Consider the following 22341-nt stretch of genomic DNA (forward strand, 5'->3'; position numbering starts at 1 on the left):
ACTCCTGCAACAGACACAATCTTAGGTACCCAACTACAAATAATTTGGACCTAGGCGTGGTGAAAGGAGCAAACGATTGGACTTTACGGATCTCCACTTCAACCTCCAAGGATATCACAGAAACCACAATGCCCTCAGGGAGAATGGAGGTTTTAGAGGAGAAACAGAACTAAAACTGCTTGGACCCCGGCCTGAAAGTGATAGAGAAATTGAATCTAGAGAAAAATAAGGACCTTCTGGCCTGTTTAGGAGTTAGCGATTTAGCTGATTCAATATACGCTAAATTCTTCTGGCCTGTGACCACAGTGATTTGATGAACTTCTCCCTGCAGAAAATGTCTTCAAACCTTAAAGGCTAATTTAACAGTGAGTAACTCACAATTTCCAACAGCAGAATTTCTTTCAGCAGATGAAAATTTTCTTGATAAAAAACCACATGGCTGCAAATTGGTCAGAGTCTTGGAACATTGACATAAAACGGCCCCTACCCCGACCTCCGAAACATCCACCTCCACAATGAATGGTTTTTGGAGATGGGGTTGGATTAGAACAGGAGCAGACAAACACTCCTTCAATTTTTCAAAAGCCCCAATGGCATCCGGTGGCCAAACCTTGAGATCTGCCCTCTTACATGTGAGGTCAGTAATCTGAGAAAAAAAAACAAAAGAATTTCCTATAATAGTTGGCGAATACTACAAAATGTTGCAACACTTTCAGGTCACTAGGTTGGACCCAATCTATTATGGCTTTCACCTTCCCAGGATCCATCGTAAACCCATCAGCTGATAAAATGATACTCAGGAATGAAATTTCCTGAACAGAAAAAAAACATTTCTCAATTGTAACAAAGAAAGAATTCTCCCTCAACCTTTCTAATACAACACGGACATGTTCCTGGTGAGAATCCAAATCAGGAGAAAAATTCTATATCATCAAGATAAATCACAAGAAATCTCCCAAAGTAATCAGAGAAATATCATTCAGATAGTTGTGAAATCCTGTTGGTGCATTGGAGAATCCAAATGGCAGAACAAGATTATCAAATAAAACCTCTGCTCTGTACACCTCATACACACACGGCTCCGCTCCGCACACCTCGTACACACGCGGCTCCGCTCTGTACACCTCATACACACGCGGCTCCGCTCCGTACACCTCGTACACACGCGGCTCTGCTCTGTACGCCTCATACACACGCGGCTCCGCTCCGTACACCTCGTACACGCGCGGCTCCGCTCCGCACACCTCGTACACGCGCGGCTCCGCTCCGCACACCTCGTACACTCATGGCTCTGCTCCGTACACCTCACACACACGCGGCTCCGCTCCGCACACCTCGTACACGTGCGGCTCCGCTCCGTACGCCTCGTACACACGGCTCCGCTCACCTCGTACACATGGCTCCGCTTCCTTACGCCTCGTACACACGCGGCTCTGCTTCGAAAGCCTCGTACACGCGCGGCTCCACTCCATACACACATGGCTCTGCTCCGTACACCTCGTACACACGCGACTCAGCTCCATACACCTCGTACACACGCGGCTCCGCTCCGTACACCTCGTACACGCGTGGCTCTGCTCAGTACACTTCGTACACGCGCGGCTCTGCTCCGTACACCTCGTACACACGCGGCTCTGCTCCGTACACCTCGTACACACACGGCTCCGCTCCATACGCCTTGTACACACGCGGCTCTGCTCCGTACACCTCATACACACGCGGCTCTGCTACATCCACACTGTAAACCCCTCCTGACCCCACACATAAACTTCAGCTCATCCAGCACCATGACAACCAGCACAGCAGAGTCCTGCATCCACTGAGGCCCCTGATCATGTGACCCCTGACTCCTCCCCTCCTGTGACCTCATCACAGGTCCTGTGTGCACAGAGCAGCCATATATGTGGTGGCGGCTCTGCAGGTGGAGGTATGTGGAGACCCCCATTACTGGGCGCAGGGGGCATTAACCCCTTCAGCACAGAGACTCTTTTGGGGTCTTGTGTTGCCCCTTTATAAGAATCATAAGGTTTTTGTTCTGTTTCCTGTAATAGATACATACGACCCAACTATGGAGGCAGGAAGGGAGGAAACGTATTGTTCTCATAGTACAGGGCCCCTTTCTTGGCCCCACGTAGTGTAATGTTCCCATAGTACCGCCATCCCCCCACACAGTATAATCAGATGCATAAATAGGGTCTGATGGGACTCGTTGCGAGATTTTGACCACCCCCTATCCTGATACATACAGTGGGTATGGAAAGTATTCAGACCCCTTTAAATTTTTCACTCTGTTTCATTGCAGCCATTTGGTAAATTCTAAAAAGTTCATTTTTTTTCTCATTAAAGTACACTCTGCACCCCATATTGACAGAAAAAAAACAGAAATGTAGAAATTTTTACAAATTTATTAAAAAAGAAAAACTGAAATATCACACGGGCATAAGTATTCAGACCCTGGTATACAGGCCAAGGTTACAAAAGAATTTCTGCATTACTCAAGGTCCCTAAGAGGAGAGTGGCCTCCATCATCCTTAAATGGAAGAAGTTTGGGACCACCAGAAGTTTTCCTAGACCTGGCCATCCAGCCAAACTGAGCAATCGTGGGAGAAGAGCTTTGCTGAGAGAGGTAAAGAAGAACCCCAAGATCACTGTGGCTGAGTTCCAGAGATGCAGTAGGGAGATGGGAGAAAGTTCCACAAAGTCAACTATCACTGCAGCGCTTCGCCAGTCGGGCCTTTATGGCAGAGTGGCCCGACGGAAGCCTCTCCTCAGTGCAAGACATATGAAAGCCCGCATAGAGTTTGAACAAAAACACACGAAGGACTCCCAGACTATGAGAAATAAGATTCTCTGGTCTGATGAGATGAAGATAGAACTTTTTGTTGATAATTCTAAGCGGTATGTGTGGAGAAAACCCGGCACTGCTCATCACCTGCCCAATACAATCCCAACAGTGAAACATGGTGGTGGCAGCATCATGCTATGGGGGTGTTTTTCAGCTGCAGGAACAGGACTGCTTGCAATTGAAGGAAACTTGAATGCGGCCAAGTACAGAGATATCCTGGATGAAAACCTCTTCCAGAGTGCTCTGGACCTCAGACTTGGCCGAAGGTTCACCTTCCAACAAGACAATGACCCTAAGCACACAGCTAAAATAACAAAGGAGTGGCTTCAGAACAACTCTGTGACCATTCTTGACTGGCCCAGCCACAGCCCTGACCTAAACCCAATTGAGCGTCTCTGGAGAGACCTGAAAATGGCTGTCCACCAACATTCACCATCCAACCTGACAGAACTGGAGAGGATCTGCAAGTAAGAATGGCAGAGGATCCTCAAATCCAGGTGTGAAAAACTTGTTGCATTATTCCCAAGAAGACTCATGGCTGTATTAGCTCAAAAGGATGCTTCTACTCAATACTGAGCAAAGGGTCTGAATACTTATGACCATGTAATATTTCAGTTTTTCTTTTTTAATAAATTTGCAAAAATGTATACATTTCTGTTTTTTTCTGTCAACATGGGGTGCAGAGTGTACTTTAACCCCTTTAAAAGCCCAGGGCGTACTAATACGCACCTGCACCCTGGGCTTTAAGAGCCAGGTACATATTAGTATGCCGTGTTGATTTCGCCCACACAGCCTGGGTGTCGGCTGATTGTCACAGCTGACACCCAGTGCTATGTGCTAGGAGTGGTCCCGCAATGCTGCGATTGAAGTCGAACGCAGCATTGCGGTGGCAAGGGGAGGTGATCGCCGATACTCGCCTCTCCTGCCGGCGTCCAACGCTGTCTGCCGCGGCTTCCCGGATGTTGTCATGATGACCCGATGTCGTCATAACAACATCTGGGTCACCAGACAGCAGGAGGATACTTTGGTCATGTGCAGTGCACGACCAAAGTATCTTCTGCATCTGCAGCGCTGACAGCCTGTATAGCACAGGGATGGTGCTCCATCCCTCTGCTATATAGGCGATCAGAGTAAAAAAAGTGAAAGTGCCATAGTGGGAAAAAGTATAAAAGTAAAAAAAAGTGTTAAAAAATGGAAAAAAAAAAATAATAATTTGTAAAAATATTTTAAAAAATCTAAAAAATAATCCACCAAAAATAAAAATATAATGTACCCATCAATAAATATTATGAAAAAACAAAACAATAAAAGTTCACATATTTGGTATTGCCGCGTCCGGAACGACCTGACCTATAAAACTGTCAGACTAGTTAACCCCTTTAGTGAAAATGGTAGAAAAAATAAATAAAAAACGAAGCAAAAAACAATGCTTTATCATCATACCGCAAAAGCAAAAAATTGAATAACGCAATCAAAAAGACGAATATAAATAAAAATGGTACCGCTGAAAACTTCATCTTGTCCCACAAAAAACAAGCCGCCATACAGCTCCATCAGCCAAAAAATAAAAGTTTTAGCTCTCAGAATAAAGCGATGCAAAAAAAATATTTTTCTATAAAATAGCTTTTATTGTGTAAAAGCGCCAAAACATAGAAAAACTATATAAATGTGGTACCGCTGTAAACGTACAGACCCGAAGAATAAAGCTGCCTTATCAATTTTACCACATGCGGAACGGCATAAAAAAATGAAAGAAAAGAACAATTCCTGAATTGTTGTTTTTTGTTTATTCTGCCTCCCAAAAATCGGAATAGAAAGCAATCAAAAAATGTCACATGCCTGAAAATGGTACCAATAAAAACATCAACTCATCCCGCAAAAAAACAAGTTGTCAAATGACTCTGTCGGCCACAATATGGAAAAATTATAGCTCTCAAAATATGGCGATGCAAAAACTAGATTTTGCAAAATATGTGTCTTTTAGTGTGTGACAGCTGTCAATCATAAAAACCCGATATGATTCTGGTATCGCTGTAATCGCACCGACCCAAAGAATAAAGTTGTCTAATCACTTATACCACACGAGAAACAGTGTAAAAAATAAACTCTAGGGTTAGGGTTGGGGTTGTATTAGGGTTGGGGTTAAGGTTGGGATTTTTTTCAAAAGTAAAAAAAAAAAAAAATGACGATATGGCGACCAGTGTTGAGCGCAAGTGCTCGCTACTTAAGTTTGCATCGGGTGCTCGGGTATGCACTGAGTATCGCGGTTGCTTGAGTGACATGCTCGAGTCTCCGCCCATATGCTTTATATGCCAAAAAAACATTGCAGGGATTGCCTGCCATGCATGAGCGATCCCCGCATGTTTTTTTTTGGGTGTCTAATAACCGTGAAACATGCGGGGCAGGGACTCGATGCAAACTCAAGTAGCGATCACTTGCGCTCAAGACTAATGACAACTTATTCAATATGATGACCTAATGTTATCAAATTCTGTGTCGTACTTCTGGGTTCAAAATGTTCACTATACCCCCTGGTGTCACTTATGGGGGGTTTCCACTGTTTAGACACTTCAGGAGCTCCCCAAATGCAACATGGCTTCCTCTAATTATTCAAGCAAATTTTACATTCAAAAAGTCAAATGGCTCCTTCCCTTCCTGCCATGAGCCAAAACAGTGTTTTTTCCCCACATATGGGGTATCTGTGTGCTCAGGGGAAATTGCACAATAAATTTTGGGGTCTATTTTTTTCTGTTACCCATGCGAAAATAAAAAAATTGGGTCTAAATAATACTTTTGTGAAAAAAGTTAAATGTTAATTTTTTTCTTCCACATTCTAAAAATTCCTGTGAAGCACATGAAGGGTTAATAAACTTCTTGAATGTGGTTTTCAGCACCTTGAGGGGTGCAGTTTTTAGAATGGTGTCACTTTTGGATATTTTCTGTCATAAAGACCCCTCAAATTGACTTCAAATGTGATGTGGTCCCTAAAAAAATGGTTTTGTAAATTTTGTTGGAAAAATGAGAAATCGCTGGTCAACTTTTAACCCTCATAGCTCCCCAATAAAAAAAAATGTTGGTTCCAAAATTGTGCTGATGTAAAATAGACATGTGGGAAATGTTATTTATTAACTATTTTGTGAGATATATCTCTCTGATTTAAGGGCATAAAAATTAAAATTTTGAAAATTGAAAAAGTGATATCGAAGAAATTTTACCATAATCATGAAGCACAACATGTCACGAAAAACAATCTCAGAATCAGCGGGATCCGTTGAAGCGTTCCAGAGTAATTACCTTATAAAGTGACAGTGGTCAGAATTGTAAAAATTGGCCTGGTCATTAACGTGCAAACCACCTTTGGTTGTAAAGGGGTTAATGAGAAAAAAAACAACTTTTTAGAATTTACCAAATGGCTGCAATGAAACAAAGAGTGAAAATTTTAAAGGGGTCTGAATACTTCCGTACCCACTGTATATGTATGTCCCTTATCCTTGACCCCAACCTGGTTTATGTTCCCCATTCTGCCTCTGTTCTTTAGTGTATAGAAAAAAATAAACTATTACACTCACCAGGGGCGAACATAGAAGTAATGGGGCCCCATAACCGAAGTATAATGTGACGCGCCCCCTGGGCCTGTGCTGCTTCTGCTGCGCAGGGGGAATACCCGGAGCCGGATCCGTTGGGGGGTGGTAGTCCTCGTGGCGGTGACCCGGTCCGTGCCCAGGGTGTCAAACTAAGTGGCGATGTTTTTAGTGGCAGATGTGATATTGTTCGACTACGCCACCCGTTGAATGCGGTTACGAAACCGCCGCTGCAGGGCAGACCGCTGAGGCCGGTGGTACAGTTGTGCAGCGTGGGTAGTATAACCCTCAACGGGAGGGGTATGGCCTCAGGGCAGCGGACGTGGATGATGGGGATGGTAGAATTGCACGCAGGCACCAGGAACCACTCAGAGACGGTGCGGTGTAGTTCAGGGTCTTTACTGGTGACAAAGATAGACCCTCCCGGGAGTACTGGCTAGCGGTCGGGGTCTGGTCAGTCCGTGAGCAGACAGGATCTCCCCTGGCCAGGCGGAGTTGTAGGCCTCCCCAACTAAATGTACTCTTCTTGGCTACCTTGCTAGAAGCGGATAAAAGTAGCCCACGTCCCTGAGTGTACCGTGTGGTGCTCACCCGTATGGCCGGTGACTCGGGGCCTTCTGGTAGCCTCCGCTCCACGACGGCGGTGCTGGTCCCTTGCGTGTGACCGTGCCTTCGGGTTTCTTGGCCAGAGGACCTGAAATCCCCTGCCGGTCGGTTTCTGCTGCTGGGTATGGAACAGTCCCCACAGCCTCGGACTCCGTGTCCGGTGAGATCTCTCCAGTCCGGACGAGCTCTACAGCTTCCAGTCCCGGACTCCTTTTATCACTGCTCCCACAGAGCTCCTGTTCTTATTTTCCCTGTAACTGATCCACACCAGACCAGACTGTGTCTCTGTCTCTGTCTGTGTTCTTTTCTAACCCCACCTCAGCCCCAGTTTATATAGGGGAAGTTCTTCCCCTCCCAGGACTGGGCAGGAGGTGTGGCATGCTTAGGATTCCTGACCAGGAGACCTCCCACCTGCTCACAGACGTAATATTGCTATTACTGTGGTAACCAGAACCCTGGGGTGCCACATAATGCACTCCCCATAATCCTCCATACAGTATAATGCACAGCCCATACTCATCCATGTAGTATAATGCACAGCCCATAGTCCGTACATGTAGTGTAAGGCACAGCCCATGGTCCGTACATGTAGTGTAATGCACAGCCCATAGTCCACACATGTAGTATAATGCACAGCCCATGGTCCGTACATGTAGTGTAATGCACAGCCCATAGTCCACACATGTAGTATAATGCACAGCCCACAGTCATCCATGTAGTATAATGCACAGCCCATAGTCCATACATGTGGTATAATGCACAACCCATACATGTAGTATAATGCACAGCCCATAGTCCATATGACTCGCCCCCTGGGCCGTGGGGCACTCGGATCCGGGCAATAGGGGGAACGATGGGAGTAGTAGTGGCAACCCGGTTCCGTGGCTCAGGGTGGTCAGGCCAGTGGTAGTCCGTTATGTGTTATTAATTATGTCCGACTACGCCACCAGTGGATTGCGGTTATTAGGAACCGCCGCTGCATGCAGACCGCTGGGGCTGATGAGGTGTGCAGCTAGGGTAGTGTGACTCCCCACGGGAAGAGTGCGGCCCCAGGGCAGTATAGTGGATGGTGGGAGTGATGGTATTGAGAGTCCCAGTGATGATAGTGCTGGAGGAGCAAGGAACACACAGACAACAGGTTGCAGTCCAGGGTCTTTACTAAACAGGTAAACTGACCCACAACCAGTCCCGGCTAGGAGGGGACCTGGATGTCTGAGAGCAACGGGGAAATTGGCCCTGGTCAGGGTGAGGGTGTAGGCCTACCGTGCTTTCTGCGCTCCTTCTGGCTATCTCCTCCTGATAGGGTAACAGCCCACGTTTCCGAGCTTTCCGTGTATTCTAGCCTGCATGGCCTGCGACGTGGGTTCCTTTCTGCTCCGAGCCTTGTACAGCTTTACTGGTCCCTTCTGTTGTGACAGGGCCACCAGGCTTCTTAGGCCAAGGAATGTACAGTCCCTTGCGGACTGATTCTCTGCTGGGGGATGTGGAATCCTTCCAGCCTTAGACACCAAAGTCTGGTAAAATTAAGTCTTTTCTCTGCCAAGACAGGCTCTCTTCGCCTCTTGTCTCTGGCTTGTGGCTCTCCTACTGCCACACTTCCTCTTAGGTGCAACACAACTGTCCCTCTCTGCTCTGGGACCTGAATCCTCAGATCGGTCGTCCAGTTCTCCCTCACCCTGCCCTCAGTACCAGCTTTTATAGGGGCAGCCACCTCCCCCTACTGGCCTGAGACAGGAGGCATTGCATGCTAATGTTCCCCTGACCAGAGAACCTCCCCCTTGCTCTCAGACACAGCTTTAATTACACTTGTGGCATCCAGGTCAGGGTGACACACATACATGTGGTATAATGCACAACCCATACATGTAGTATAATGCACAGCCCATACATGTAGTATAATGCACAGCCCACAGTCATCCATGTAGTAGTATGGCCAAGGGCACCGTGTACTCGCTGATTTAAAAAACCAAAACATTATACTCACCTTCACTCCGCTCCCTCGCTGCGCAGTGTCTTTTTCTGGAGCTGCCAGCTGACTTCAGCTGGAAGCGACAGGAGAGGATGATGTTACTTCCATGCACCCCTAATGACGTACATGCCGATGTCAGCTGCTGGCCTCTGATTGGTCGGCAGCGTGTATTGTGGCACTTCAGCTGAATGTCAGTCCGAGAACACACATCCAGCTGCAGCAGGGGTTGGTGTTGGCTGGGCCCGGTTGCAGGAGCAACTGCGGTCATTAAGCCTCTCAATATAATGCTCTCATAATACCTCTATTTCCCCACACTGTATAATGTTCTCACAGTACCGCCATCTTCCCACATGTTGTGGGTAAATTGTTTGAAGGGTCTCTTAGAGATGCTATTGTAGAATATCTTAATGATAATAACTGTCGAACTCCATATCATCATGGATTCATGAGGGATCGCTCCTGCTGTTAGAACTCTCCTGTTAGTTTTTTTTATAGTTTGCTGGTCACATGACCTTTTTTGCCTATTTAATCCTGCTCCGCCCTCCTGGCCTTGCTGGACTTCATTGTAATTTCTACTCTTGAGCTAGCTTGGTGCTCTGTTGCCTTTCTCAGTCAGTTTTGCTGGGTCTTCGGACCGCTATGTTCTATGTTGTTTGTTTGTCTTATTTCTGATACAATTTCTGCTAGGAGGTGTCCACCTTTCTCCCAGTCCCTAGTTCTTGTCGGGATCCCTCCCTCACATCTATAGGTCTTCATTCAGACTAGCCGAGGACTTTAGCGGGTCTGATCGCAGGATCAGGTTCCCCGTTACATCGTAGGGATCCAGCTTAGTTCTATTGTAGGGACAGATCTCCTTTCTTTCCTTAGTGCTTGTAGCAGATCATAACAGTAAGTCCAGCCCTGAAAAATTTCTCTAAGGAAAAGACCTCTAGTTTCCATTATGGTCTCGGTTCATGATTTGGCTCAATGCTTGCAGGGACTCTCTCTGGAGGTGGCCAAGCTCCAACAACACGTGAGTAGCTGTTCTGGAGCACATTTTGTAGAGCCAAAGGTACGTCTGCCTGATCTATTTTTTGGTGAACAACAAGATTTTTTTTCCTTTAAAAATGCTTGTTTATTGTATTTTCGTTTAAGACCCGGATCCTCTGGTGATGAATCACAGCGCATAGGGTTCATAATGTCACTTTTGCGCAAAGAACCTCAGGGATGGGCCTTTTCTCTCCAACCAATGATCCGTGCTTTAGATCAGTGGATAGTTTTTTTGCTGCTTTGGGGTTGTTGTATGATGATCCTGATCGTGTCTCATCTGCTGAGTCTGAATTAAGACGTTTGAGGCAGGGATCAGGTAATGTGGAAAATTATTGTACTCACTTCCGTCGGTGGTCTGCACAGGTAGGGTGGAACGATTCAGCTTTGAAAAGTTTGTTTCTTGCGGGGCTAGGTGAAAGGGTTAAGGATCTGCTGATTGCTTATCCTTCACCTGGAAACTTACAGGAGGCAATGCAATTAGCTATACGGGTGGACAGGAGACTGCATGCAAGGGTTAATGAGAGTAAATCCTCTGCCATGTCAGCTCCGAGTCTTGAGAGGGTCTGTACTGACATTGGAGAGCCGATGGAGATTGGGGCGATGTCACCCCACTCTCAGGAAAACATGGTGTCTGCTAACAATTTGAGCCGACAATTTGTTAGCGGATATCATGTTGCATTTGGAGAGTCCCTGTGTGCCCAAACATTGGAGCTCCCCCACAAGTGACCCCATTTTGGAAACTAGACCCCCCAAGGCACCTATCTAGATTCATAGTGAGCACTTAGGACCCCAGGTGCTTCACAAATTGATTCATAAAAATGAAAAAGTGTTTTTTTTTTCACTTTTTCATTTTTACGAATCAACTTGTGAAGCACCTGGGGGTTCCAAGTGCTCACTATGCATCTAGATAGGTGCCTTGGGGGGTCTAGTTTCCAAAATGGGGTCACTTGTGGGGGAGCTCCAAAGTTTGGACACACAGGGGCTCTCCAAACGCAACATGGTGTCTGCTAACAATTTGAGCCGACAATTTGTTAGCGGATATCATGTTGCATTTGGAGAGTCCCTGTGTGCCCAAACATTGGAGCTCTCCCACAAGTGACCCCATTTTGGAAACTAGACCCCCCAAGGATTTTATTAAGGTGTATAGTGAACATTTTGAACCCAGAGGTACGGCACAGAATTTGTTTACATTAGGTCATCATATTGAATAAGTTGTCATTATTCTTGAGCGCAAGTGCTCGCTACTTGAGTTTGCATTGGGTACTCAGGTATGCACCATGTACAGCGTGTGCTCGAGTGACATGCTCGAGTCCCTGCTCCGCATGTTTCACGGTTATTAGACACCCAAAAAAAAACACGCGGGGATCGCTCGTGCATGGCAGGCAATCCTCGTAAAGTTTTCGTAAAGCATATGGGGCGGAGACTCGAGCATGTCACTCAAATACCCACGATACTCAATGCATACCAGAGCACCCGATGCAAACTCAAGTAGCGAGCACTTGCGCTCAACACTAGTCACCATATCGTCATCTTTTTTTCTTACTTTTGAAAAAAATCCCAACCCCAGCCCTAACCCTAGCACAACCCTAACCATAGCACAACCCTAGCCCCAGCACAACCCTAGCCCCAGCGCAATCCTAGCCCCAAACCCAGCCCTAACCCTAGCCCAATCCTAACCCAAGAGTTTATTTTTGACGCCGTTCCTTGTGCGGTATAAGTGATTAGACGAGTTTATTCTTCAGGTCGGTGTGATTACAGCAATGCCAGAATCATATGGGGTTTTTATGACTGACAGCTGTCACACACTAAAAGACGCATTTTTTGTAAAATCTAGTTTTTGCATCGCCATATTTTGAGAGCTATAATTTTTCCAGATTTTGTCAGACAGTCATGTGACGGCTCGTTTTTTTGCGGGATGACTTGACGTTGTTATTGGTGCCATTTTCTGGCACGTGACATTTTTTGATCGCTTTCTATTCCGATTTTTGGGAGGCAGAATAAACAAAAACCAACAATTCAGGAATTGTTTTTTTTTGTTTTTTTTTTATTCTGTTCCGCGTGTGGTAAAATTGATGAGGTAGCTTTATTCTTCAGGTCAGTACGTTTACAGCGGTACCACATTTGTATCATTTTTCTATGTTTTGGCGCTTATACACAATAAAAGCTATTTTATAGAAAAAAATATTTTTTAGCATCGCTTTATTCTGAGAGCTATAACTTTTTTATTTTTTGGCTGATGGAGCGGCTTGTTTTTTGCGGGACGAGATGACGTTTTCAGCGGTACCATTTTTATTTATATGCGTCTTTTTGATCGCGTGTTATTCCACTTTTTGTTTGGCGGTATGGTGATAAAGCATTGTTTTTTGCTTCGTTTTTTTTTTTTTTTTTTTACCGTGTTCACTGAAGGGGTTAACTAGTGGGACAGTTTTATAGGTCAGGTTGTTCCGGACGCTGCGATACCAAATATGTGTACTTTTATTGTTTTTTTTTTTATAATAATATTATTGATGGGTACATTATATTTTTATTTTTGGTGGATAATTTTTTTTATTTTTTTTTTATATTTTTGCAATTTTTTTTTTTCCACTTTCAGACAGTTTATACACTTTATTACTTTGTCCCACTCTGGGACTTTCACTTTTTTTTCTCTGATCGCCTGCATGGCATAGGAATGGAGCACCATCCCTATGCCATGCAGGCTGTCAGCGGGGCACAGTGTGAAGATTGTTTGGAGATGCACTGCGCATGTCCAAACAATCTTCCTGCTGTCTGGTGACCGGATGTTGTCATGACGACATCGGGTCGTCATGGCAACACCCGGGAAGCCTTTGCAGACTGCGCTGGAAGCCGGAAGAGGAGGTGAGTATCGGCGATCACCTCCCCTTGCCCCCGCAATGCTGCGATTGACTTCGATCGACTTCAATCGCAGCATCACAGGGGTTAATGTGCTGAGAGCGGTGCGTGACCACTCCCTGCACATAGTACCGGGTGTCAGCTGTGACAATCAGCTGACACCCGGCGGCGATCGCGCCCGCACAGCCTGTGTGCGCGCGCGATCGCGATGACGTACTAATACGGGTCTGGCTCTTAAGTCCCAGGGCACAGACGCGTATTAGTACGTCAGATGTTGTTAAGGGGTTAAATACTAAGGGTGTACTTCTTTCTGCTACTACCACTGCTCAGGATGAATTAATTGAATTTCGGGTATTTGTGGATTGTGGTTCTACTCTGAATGTGATTGATGGGGGATTCTTGGAAAAACTTAAATTAAAACCCAAACCTTTGTCATCCCCTATTGCCGTGGTTTCTGTCGATGGCTCTCCCTTAAAGAGTGTTACTCACAAGGTTTATGAATTTCCCCTCACTATTAATGGTATTCACCAAGAGAATTTGGATTTGGTAGTATTAAATAATTTTCCTTCTCCAGTAGTGTTGGGGTTACCCTGGTTAAAATTGCACAATCCTGTACTGGATTGGTCTACCAATGAAATTAAGTCCTGGAGCCCTAAGTGTTATGACAAGTGTTGTAACGGGCGCATTGCTGCTGTGGATAAAGGGGAATTACCTGTACCTATTCAGGATTTTTGGAAACTTTTTTCTGAGAAGGAATCGCAAATTTTGCCTCCCCATAGAGACTATGATTGTACCATTGAATTTGTCCCTGGAGCGACTATTCCTAAAAGTCGTTTATTTAATCTTACTATTCCTGAGAGAAAGGCTTTGGAGGAATACATACAGTCAAGCTTGGCCGCCGGTCACATTAGGCCTTCCAAGTCTCCTGTGGCTGTTGGAATTTTTTTTGTTAAAAAAAAGGACGGCGGTTTACGTCCTTGTCTGGACTTTCGCGAGATTAATAAAATTACTGTACGCAATCCTTACCCACTGCCATTGATTCCTGATTTGTTTAACCAGTTAGTGGGGGCCAAGTGGTTCTCTAAAATTGATCTCTGGGGGGCATACAATTTGTTGGGCATGAAGGAGGGTGATGAATGGAAGACTGCTTTTAACACTACTGTGGGTCATTTTGAGAATCTGGTTATGCCTTTTGGTCTTACCAATGCTCCAGCATTTTTTCAGAATCTTATTAATGACATCCTTAGACCTTTGATCGGCAAAAATGTGGTTGTGTATTTGGATGACATTTTGATTTATTCGCCTGATCTGGAGTCTCATTGGCGGAGCGTACGTGAGGTATTACAGTTATTAATTGACAATTCGCTTTTTGCTAAGCTAGAGAAATGTGAGTTCGCTGTACAGAGGATTAGTTTTTTGGGCTACATTATCTCCAGTGAAGGTTTTGAGATGGACCCGGTTAAAGTTCAAGCTGTGCAGGAATGGCCTAGGCCTATTGGCTTGAAATCGATACAGAGGTTTTTGGGTTTCGCCAATTATTACAGAAAATTCATAAAAAAAAATTCTATTATTGTCAAACCACTGACCGATCTCACCAGGAAAAGTGCTAATACGGTTCAGTGGACTTCTGAGGCCATTGAAGCTTTTGTGTTTCTAAAGGAGAGGTTCAGCTCTGCCCCCATCCTTATGCTGCCTGATGTGACTAAGCCGTTTTTGGTCAAGGTTGATGCTTCTTCGGTGGGGGTCGGAGTACATCCCTGTGCCTTTTTTTCAAAAAAATTTTCTGAGACTGAACTTAATTACGATATTGGTAATCGGGAATTGCTGGCTATTAAACTCGCATTTGAACACTGGCGTCATCTCTTGGAAGGTGCTGAATTTCCCATTCAGGTTTTCACTGATCATAAAAATCTGATCTATCTTGATGCTGCCAAGCGCTTGAATGCCCGTCAGGCTAGGTGGGCACTTTTTTTCTCGTGGTTTAATTTTTCCGTTACTTACATCCCGGGTACCAAGAATGTTAAAGCTGATGCTTTGTCTCGCAGCTTTTCTCCCATGGTCGGTGCTGAGGAGGAAGAGAGCATTTTACAAGAAGGTGTTGTGATTGCTGCTTTGGACTCCGTTTTGGAGGATGAGATTCTTAAAGCTCAGGAGAATGCCCCATCTAACACTCCCCATGGGAGGTTGTTTGTGCCTAGGACCTTTAGGAGAGATTTGTTTGTTGAGTGTCATGAGTCTCGGTTGGCAGGTCATCCAGGAATTTCTGAGACCAAGAGACTTGTGGGTCGCAGTTTTTGGTGGCCTGGATGGCAGAAGGAAGTCATTAAGTGGGTGCGTCAATGTACTGTGTGTGCTAGATCTAAGTCTTCGCATGCTCCTGCTGCGGGGTTGCTTTGCCCTATGGAGGTTCCTAGTGCACCTTGGACACATCTAGCTATGGACTTTATTACTGACCTTCCTCCCTCTGAGGGTTTCACGGTCATCTGGGTGGTCGTGGACCGTTTTAGCAAGATGTGTCACTTGGTTCCCTTCATCAAACTGCCCTGCGCTAAGACACTCGCTAAGGCCTTTGTCAAGGAAATTGTCAGACTACATGGCGTTCCTACTGACATTGTTTCTGATAGGGGACCTCAGTTCGTGGCTCGTTTTTGGCGTGCCTTTTGTGACAGGTTGGGAGTTCATTTGTCGCTTTCATCCGGATATCATCCTGAGTCTAATAGCCAGACAGAAAGGAAGAACCAGGATGTTGAGCAGTTTTTGCGTTGTTTTGTGGCAGACAATCAAGAGGGGTGGTCTGAGTTTCTGCCACTTGCTGAATTTGCTCTTAACAACCATACATCCTCTACTGCTGGGTGTTCGCCTTTTTTTTGTTGTTCTGGGAGACATCCATCTTTTGGGTCATTCTCCAAATTGGTATCGGCTGTGCCTGAGGAGGAGAGTTTTTCCGGTGATTTGGAGAGAGTTTGGACGGATGTGCGTGGTAATCTTCAGGAGGCTAACAAAAAATCTAAGAGGTACTTTGATAGGAAACGGCAAGAGGTTTTGTTTGCTATTGGTGACATGGTTTGGTTGTCCTCTAAGAATCTGCGATTGAGGATTCCTTCTAAAAAATTGGGTCCCAAGTTTGTAGGGCCCTTTAAGATGCTTCAGATAGCTAACCAATCTGCTGTTAGGTTGGAGGTTCCTACCTCCTGGAAGATTAATCCGGTGTTTCATGTTTCTCTGTTGAAAAGAGCTGATGTGTCTTATGGTGACGCCTCTGCCACTGTTCCTCCAGTGGTGGAGGATGGGGAATATGAAATTTCCCGCATCCTAAATTCTAGACAGTATAGAGGGAGTTTGCAGTATCTCGTCGCTTGGAAGGGTTTCGGACCCGAGGATAACTCATGGGTGAGGGCAGATGATGTTTCTGCCTCCAGACTTGTCAGAGCTTTTCACAGGAGGTTTCCTGATAAGCCTGGGCCTAGGGGATCCGGAGGATCCTCTTAGAAGAGGGGGTACTGTTAGAACTCTCCTGTTAGGTTTTTTCTAGTTTGCTCATCACATGACCTTTTTTGCCTATTTAATCCTGCTCCGCCCTCCTGGCCTTGCTGGACTTCATTGTAATTTCTACTCTTGAGCTAGCTTGGTGCTCTGTTGCCTTTCTCAGTCAGTTTTGCTGGGTCTTCGGACCTCTATGTTCTATGTTGTTTGTTTGTCTTATTTCTGATACAATTTCTGCTAGGAAGTGTCCACCTTTCTCCCAGTCCCTAGTTCTTGTAGGGATCCCTCCCTCACATCTATAGGTCTTCGTTCAGACTAGCCGAGGACTTTAGCGGGTCTGATCGCAGGATCAGGTTCCCCGTTACATCGTAGGGATCCAGCTTAGTTCTATTGTTGGGACAGATCTCCTTTCTTTCCTTAGTGCTTGTAGCACATCATAACACCTGCCAAACAAACCTGATCGCCTTCTACGAGGAGGTGAGCTCACAGCTGGACCGGGGAGAGTCAGTGGATGTTGTATACCTTGACTTCTCCAAAGCGTTTGATACCGTGCCACACAAAAGGTTGGTATATAAAATGAGAATGCTTGGTCTGGGGGATAATGTGTGCAAGTGGGTAAATAGCTGGCTGAATGATAGAAAGCAGAGGGTGGTTATCAATGGAGTAAGCTCAGGGTGTGTCAGGGTTACTAGCGGGGAGCCTCAAGGATCTGTCTTGGGCCCTATATTATTTAATATATTTATTAATGATCTAGTGGAAGGGTTGCATAGTAAAATAGCAATATTTGCAGATGATACTAAACTTTGTAAAGTAGTTAATACAGATGAGGATAGGGCACAGCTACAGGAGGATTTAGATAAATTGGGGAGTTGGGCCAAAAAATGGCAAATGGGGTTCAATGCCAATAAATGTAAGGTCATGCACATGGGAAAGAAAAACAGCAGTCACCCATACATATTAAATGGGAAACCGTTGGGGAAATCTGACATAGAGAAGGACCTGGGCGTCTTGGTTAACAGCAAATTAAATTGGAGTGCCCAGTGTCAGGCAGCAGCTGCGAAGGCAAATAGAGTCATGGCATGCATCAGAAGAGGAATAGGGGCATATGATGAGAACATTGTTCTTCCTCTGTATAAAGCGCTGGTAAGGCGCACTTAGAATATTGTGCACAGTTCTGGGCTCCGGTGCTCAGGAAAGACATATTGGAGCTAGAGAGGGTACAAAGGAGGGCGACTAAGGTAATAAAGGGAATGGAGGGACTAGAATACCCAGAGAGGTTGTCAAAATTAGGCTTATTTACATTGGAAAAGAGAAGGCTTTGGGGAGACCTCATAAACATGTATAAATACATCAGGGGGCAGTACAGAGATCTCTCCCATGACCTGTTTATACCAAGGATGGTGACAAAGACGAGGGGGCACACTATGCGTCTGGAGGAAAGGAGGTTCCTGAACCAGCATAGAAGGGGATTCTTTACGGTCAGAGCCGTGAGACTCTGGAACTCTCTGGGAGAGGAAGTGGTGATGTCCAACTCACTTAATGAGTTCAAGAGAGGCCTGGGCGCCTTTCTTGAGAAGAATAAAATTACATCTTATGCTTAGTGATAGTTAATTAATCCAGGGATTTAATCTGACTGCCAGATTGGAGTCGGGAAGTGAATTTTCCTCAATGATGTAAATTGGCCTATACCGCATGTTTTTTTTTTGCCTTCCCGTGGATCAACGCTGCGGAATAGCTGCAGTGCACAAGAAATAGGCTGAACTGGATGGACGCTTGTCTTTTTTCGGCCTTATAAACTATGTAACTATGTAACATACAGTATAATGTTGTCACAGTCCCGCCAACCCCAATTTTATTTTATGTATTAACCACTTGGTTTTCTTTTTTTGGTGTTTTTCATGTAATATATGGAAACCTATAGGAAAATGCTTTTAGAAACATGATATCCAGGAAAAAAATCACTGTACATGGAGACATTAGCATCAAATAACTCCTGTCTTGGTGTTCTTACAAACAAGCTCTTATAAATGAGATCTAACGTGTTAAAAGATTATAACCTGGGAAAGACGGGAAACATTCATATAGATGGCCGGTGATGATGTAGTCAGCGACTGACTCTGGCCAAATTTGTTTCTAGAGCGGTATTAGAAGATGAAGATGTCGTCCTCATCATGAAGTTGTTATTTCTCATGTCACGTGTAATGAATATGACAAGAATTAGCGTTATGGAAGATGAGTCTATAAGAAACGTATTGAGCTGCAGACTCCGAGGAAGAAACTACTTGTTGTCTGTGGCCTAAAATATATAGGTTATATTAGTACGTCAGGGACAAAAGCAGAATATTGTAAAAATAATAAAAATACCATTGCTGCTTGGGTTTCTGGGTGATTCTTACTGAAGCAGTGGCCAACTTAGCCAGTGATTGGAAGTATGGAGGAGATGTCTAAGTCAGCAATTCAACTTATGTTCCAGTCCATAAAAGACTAGAGAATACAACATCTACACATCTTCTGATATATTTCCTCTATTGTCTCCAGTAATTGTATTAATACACAGAATTCTTTATGATGTTACATCGGCTCTTTTTCTCATTCAGGTCTCTACAATATCAGATCCTCTCAGTGAAGATCTTCTATATAAGAGAATTTTTCTAAATCACCTATCAAGGATGGATATTGACAGAGACAAGATGGCGGAGAGGATATTACACCTCACCCTAGAGATCCTCTTCTGGCTTACTGGAGAGGTGAGAGATTCTGATGACGTCACATTACATCATTCTTATCTATGGGAATAACAGATGGACAGAACTGGAGAGGTGAGGACTCTGGAAATGTCTGGAGTGAGATTTATTAATGTGTCTCTCCATAACCAGGATTACACAGTAGGGATGAAGACCTCTAGTGAGGGCTGTCAGGACCCTGTGTCTGAGGGATGGAGAAGACCACTGAGCCCAATCACAGGACCTCCATCTCACCCCCTGATACGTGAGGATATCAATGACCAGAAGATCCTAGAACTCACCTACAAGATGATTGAGCTGCTGACTGGAGAGGTGACACTATTGGGAATGCTGGGACATTATACAGTAACGCTATGAAGGGATCGGGGGATGACGATATCATTGTATGTGTCAGGTTCCTATAAGGTGTCAGGATGTCGCTGTCTATTTCTCCATGGAGGAGTGGGAGTATTTAGAAGGACGCAAAGATCTGTACAAGGACGTCATGATGGAGGTTCCACAGCCCCTCACATCACCAGGTAATAGACCGGACTAAATACACACTGCCTAAAATTTTCTGTATGTAAAGAATGAATTCAGTCCCTGTATGTGTTTCCTCCAGATCTATCCAGTAAGAGGACAACACCAGAGAGATGTCCCCATCCTCTTCTTCCACATGACTGTAAACAAGAAGATCCCAATGCTCCTCAGGATCATCAGGTAGATGGAGAGAAGGTGTCATGAGATCTCCCCTATGATGTGTAGACGGCTGTGAAGGTCTTGTGTTCAGTCTTGTTTTATCCACCAGTATTTATATTTGTGTAATGAGAACGGTGGAGATGGCAGGATTAGAGCTGATCATAGATGTGACTTCTCCATGTTTACAATATTTGTTTCAGGGTGAAGATCTGAACCATATTAATACTACAGAGACATATGTGAGGGGTGATGAGCGGTGTAAAGAGGAGATTCCTACATATGACTACCCAGGTGAGTAGCGACCACTAAATGCTGACAAGTCACAGATTCTTCTCAGTCACCGGCTGTGGCTGCTTTATCGCTGGTGTAGTCCAGTTGTATCACAATCGTGTGATCACCATTTTACCGCTAGACCACAACATTTTCCTCCATCCGAAAATGTTCACACTACTTTGTGTAATTGTAAAAGATATTTTCTGTAGAACTTACAACCTGGAGGATCCACCTACCGCCTGGGATTAGGAGACGCTGACCGTTACCTGCCCAGATCTGTAAACTGCAAAGCCAAATGGCAGAGTATGTAATATGTGCTGACAAGTGAGAAAATCAAAATTATGATGGACCTCTAAGAGAAAGCGGAGGGTAATGATGCTGTTGGCTTCCTAGAACCCTGATATCTTATTGGATGAATCTACCTTCTCTCCCTTCTGTGCTGCTGAATGTGCTCATATGGTCCCTACAAGACCAGGTCCAGTCTTTCTGGACAAACTTCACTTTTATGATCGACAACATTAAATGTGCAGTGAGGGCCAAGTGTGAATTTCTGTACAATAACAACAGAGTTTCCCTTTATCCTGACTTTTCAATTTCTTTTTAAACCAACTAACTTCAAACAGGATCTTGATAAATCTCTAAGCTGTGCGTGGCTGATGGTTGTAATATACATTTATTCACACCTGCAGGAGATGTGTTGGCTCCAGCCCTGGTTTCATGGATTCACTCCACGTCATAAATTCCATTATGTTTTCATTCCTAAGGAATTCAGATTCCTGCACAATCTCTCCTGAAATGGGGGCGCTAATACTTTCTCTACTCTCCTGGTCAGGACTCCTAGTAGCTCCAATGGTCCACCATAAATGAGTGCGACTCCGGTTTAGTGTTGGAGCTCTCCCTTATATATACGTTGTTGTTGGGGATGTAACATATCTTTTATTCTGTCTTTTTTTACAGGTTCATTTTGTTTGATTGTGGTGGGATCGGCCTGCCTCACTTATGTGAGTCTGTAACTCCCTGGTAGTCTTTAAAAGAAGGTCTCCATTACCTCTTCCCAATGCCCGAGGTCTACATTTAAGACACCTCATCTCTGCTCTATTATAAAAAGTTCTGTTTCAATGTCTAATATTTCTTCTTGAAACTCATCTGACAGAAAATATTGGCCCTTACGATAGTTTAGATTACTAACAGCCACCAAGCGCCATACTGTAATTACCCCAGAGAGGTTTCACCACTAGTTACTCACTACTTACTGATGGAGACTGTTGAATTTGATCATTTCAGTAGATGTGTTATTGTCTATAGTCACAGTTTTTGACTGCAGCAGTTAGTTCCCAAAATACTCTGATTTAACCCTTTTCTGCAGACAGTTTTGTGTTCCTATCAGGGCGCATTTTCAAATCTGACGTGTGTCACTTTATGTGGTGATAATTTTGGAATTCTTCACAAAGGATAATAGGAAACAAATGGACCTTACAAACTATTTACCAACTTCTCTTGAATCCAACAATATTCTATATAAGGTTGTACAGGTTGTATAGAAGGAGCGCCATTTAGCTATCTGAATGCAGATCTTGCTGGAATATATTTCAGGCACAATGTATTGGGGGCACTGTTCATTGTCACCTGACAGCTCAAAAGATGGCTACCATGAACAGACTTGGTGCTATATACTCCATTTTCCTGATCTCACGGATTGCCTCGCTCATCACCCTTTAACCCCAATAAGAATAGTCAGATAGCCGGGTCAGAACCAGGAGGGCAGAGAAAATACCAATCAGAAGACACAAGAGTAGTCAGTAAACGGGCCGAGGTCACAACAGGAAACAAATACACAAGCCGTGAGCTGAGCACAGAGGACTGAACCAGAGGAGAACAAGGCTGTATCTGGCAGCTTCCGGCAATATACCATAAGCTTTAGTAGGGTGTGGTGCTTTCCGATTGGATGAAGCAGATTACTCCAGCTGGACAGCACACACACCCATACTGCCAGACTGGATGGTACTACAGGTCCCAGGCACCCTAATCTTAGTGGCTGGACAGAGCCTGCGCTGCCCAGAGCTTCTGGTTCCAACGTCTCCTCCATCACCAGCGCTACCTGCAGAATGATTAAGGTGGTGACAGAAGCAGACGTCGGGGGAGCAGATCCCAGGGATTGGACACACTATTTACAGAAGCCTTAAAGAAGTTGTCCAGTACTTTTAACAATTGACCAATGTACCCCAATGTATTTACCCTGTGCCCATAAGAATTTTTGTAATTACCTTCTGCTGTCCTTCT

The 22341-nt window shown here is 44.8% G+C and overlaps 2 protein-coding genes across 2 annotated transcripts in view; one reads left to right on the forward strand and one right to left on the reverse strand.

Annotated features, from left to right (window-relative positions):
* LOC141197690 (uncharacterized) overlaps window positions 1-22341 on the reverse strand; it is a 270083-nt gene that overhangs the window by 202378 nt on the left and 45364 nt on the right. The window lies entirely within an intron of this gene.
* Window positions 1867-19645, forward strand: LOC141197691 (gastrula zinc finger protein XlCGF66.1-like). The gene is made up of 4 exons (XM_073662780.1): window positions 1867-1927; window positions 18964-19113; window positions 19243-19422; window positions 19505-19645. The coding sequence occupies exons 2-4, from the start codon at window positions 19036-19038 to the stop codon at window positions 19643-19645; spliced, it is 399 nt and encodes a 132-aa protein (XP_073518881.1). The 5' UTR covers window positions 1867-1927; window positions 18964-19035.

The sequence above is a fragment of the Phyllobates terribilis genome, unplaced genomic scaffold (genome assembly GCF_046119375.1).
Source record: "Phyllobates terribilis strain yellow unplaced genomic scaffold, ASM4611937v1 Scaffold_86__1_contigs__length_6382490, whole genome shotgun sequence".
In the NCBI taxonomy this organism is placed as follows: Eukaryota; Metazoa; Chordata; class Amphibia; order Anura; family Dendrobatidae; genus Phyllobates; species Phyllobates terribilis.

Coding starts and splice junctions, on each gene's coding strand:
- LOC141197691 (XM_073662780.1), top strand. CDS start 19,036: ATGGATATTGACAGAGACAAGATGGCGGAGAGGATATTACACCTCACC. Junction 19,114..19,242: donor TCTTCTGGCTTACTGGAGAG/GTGAGAGATTCT, acceptor CTCCATAACCAG/GATTACACAGTAGGGATGAA. Junction 19,423..19,504: donor TTGAGCTGCTGACTGGAGAG/GTGACACTATTG, acceptor TGTATGTGTCAG/GTTCCTATAAGGTGTCAGGA.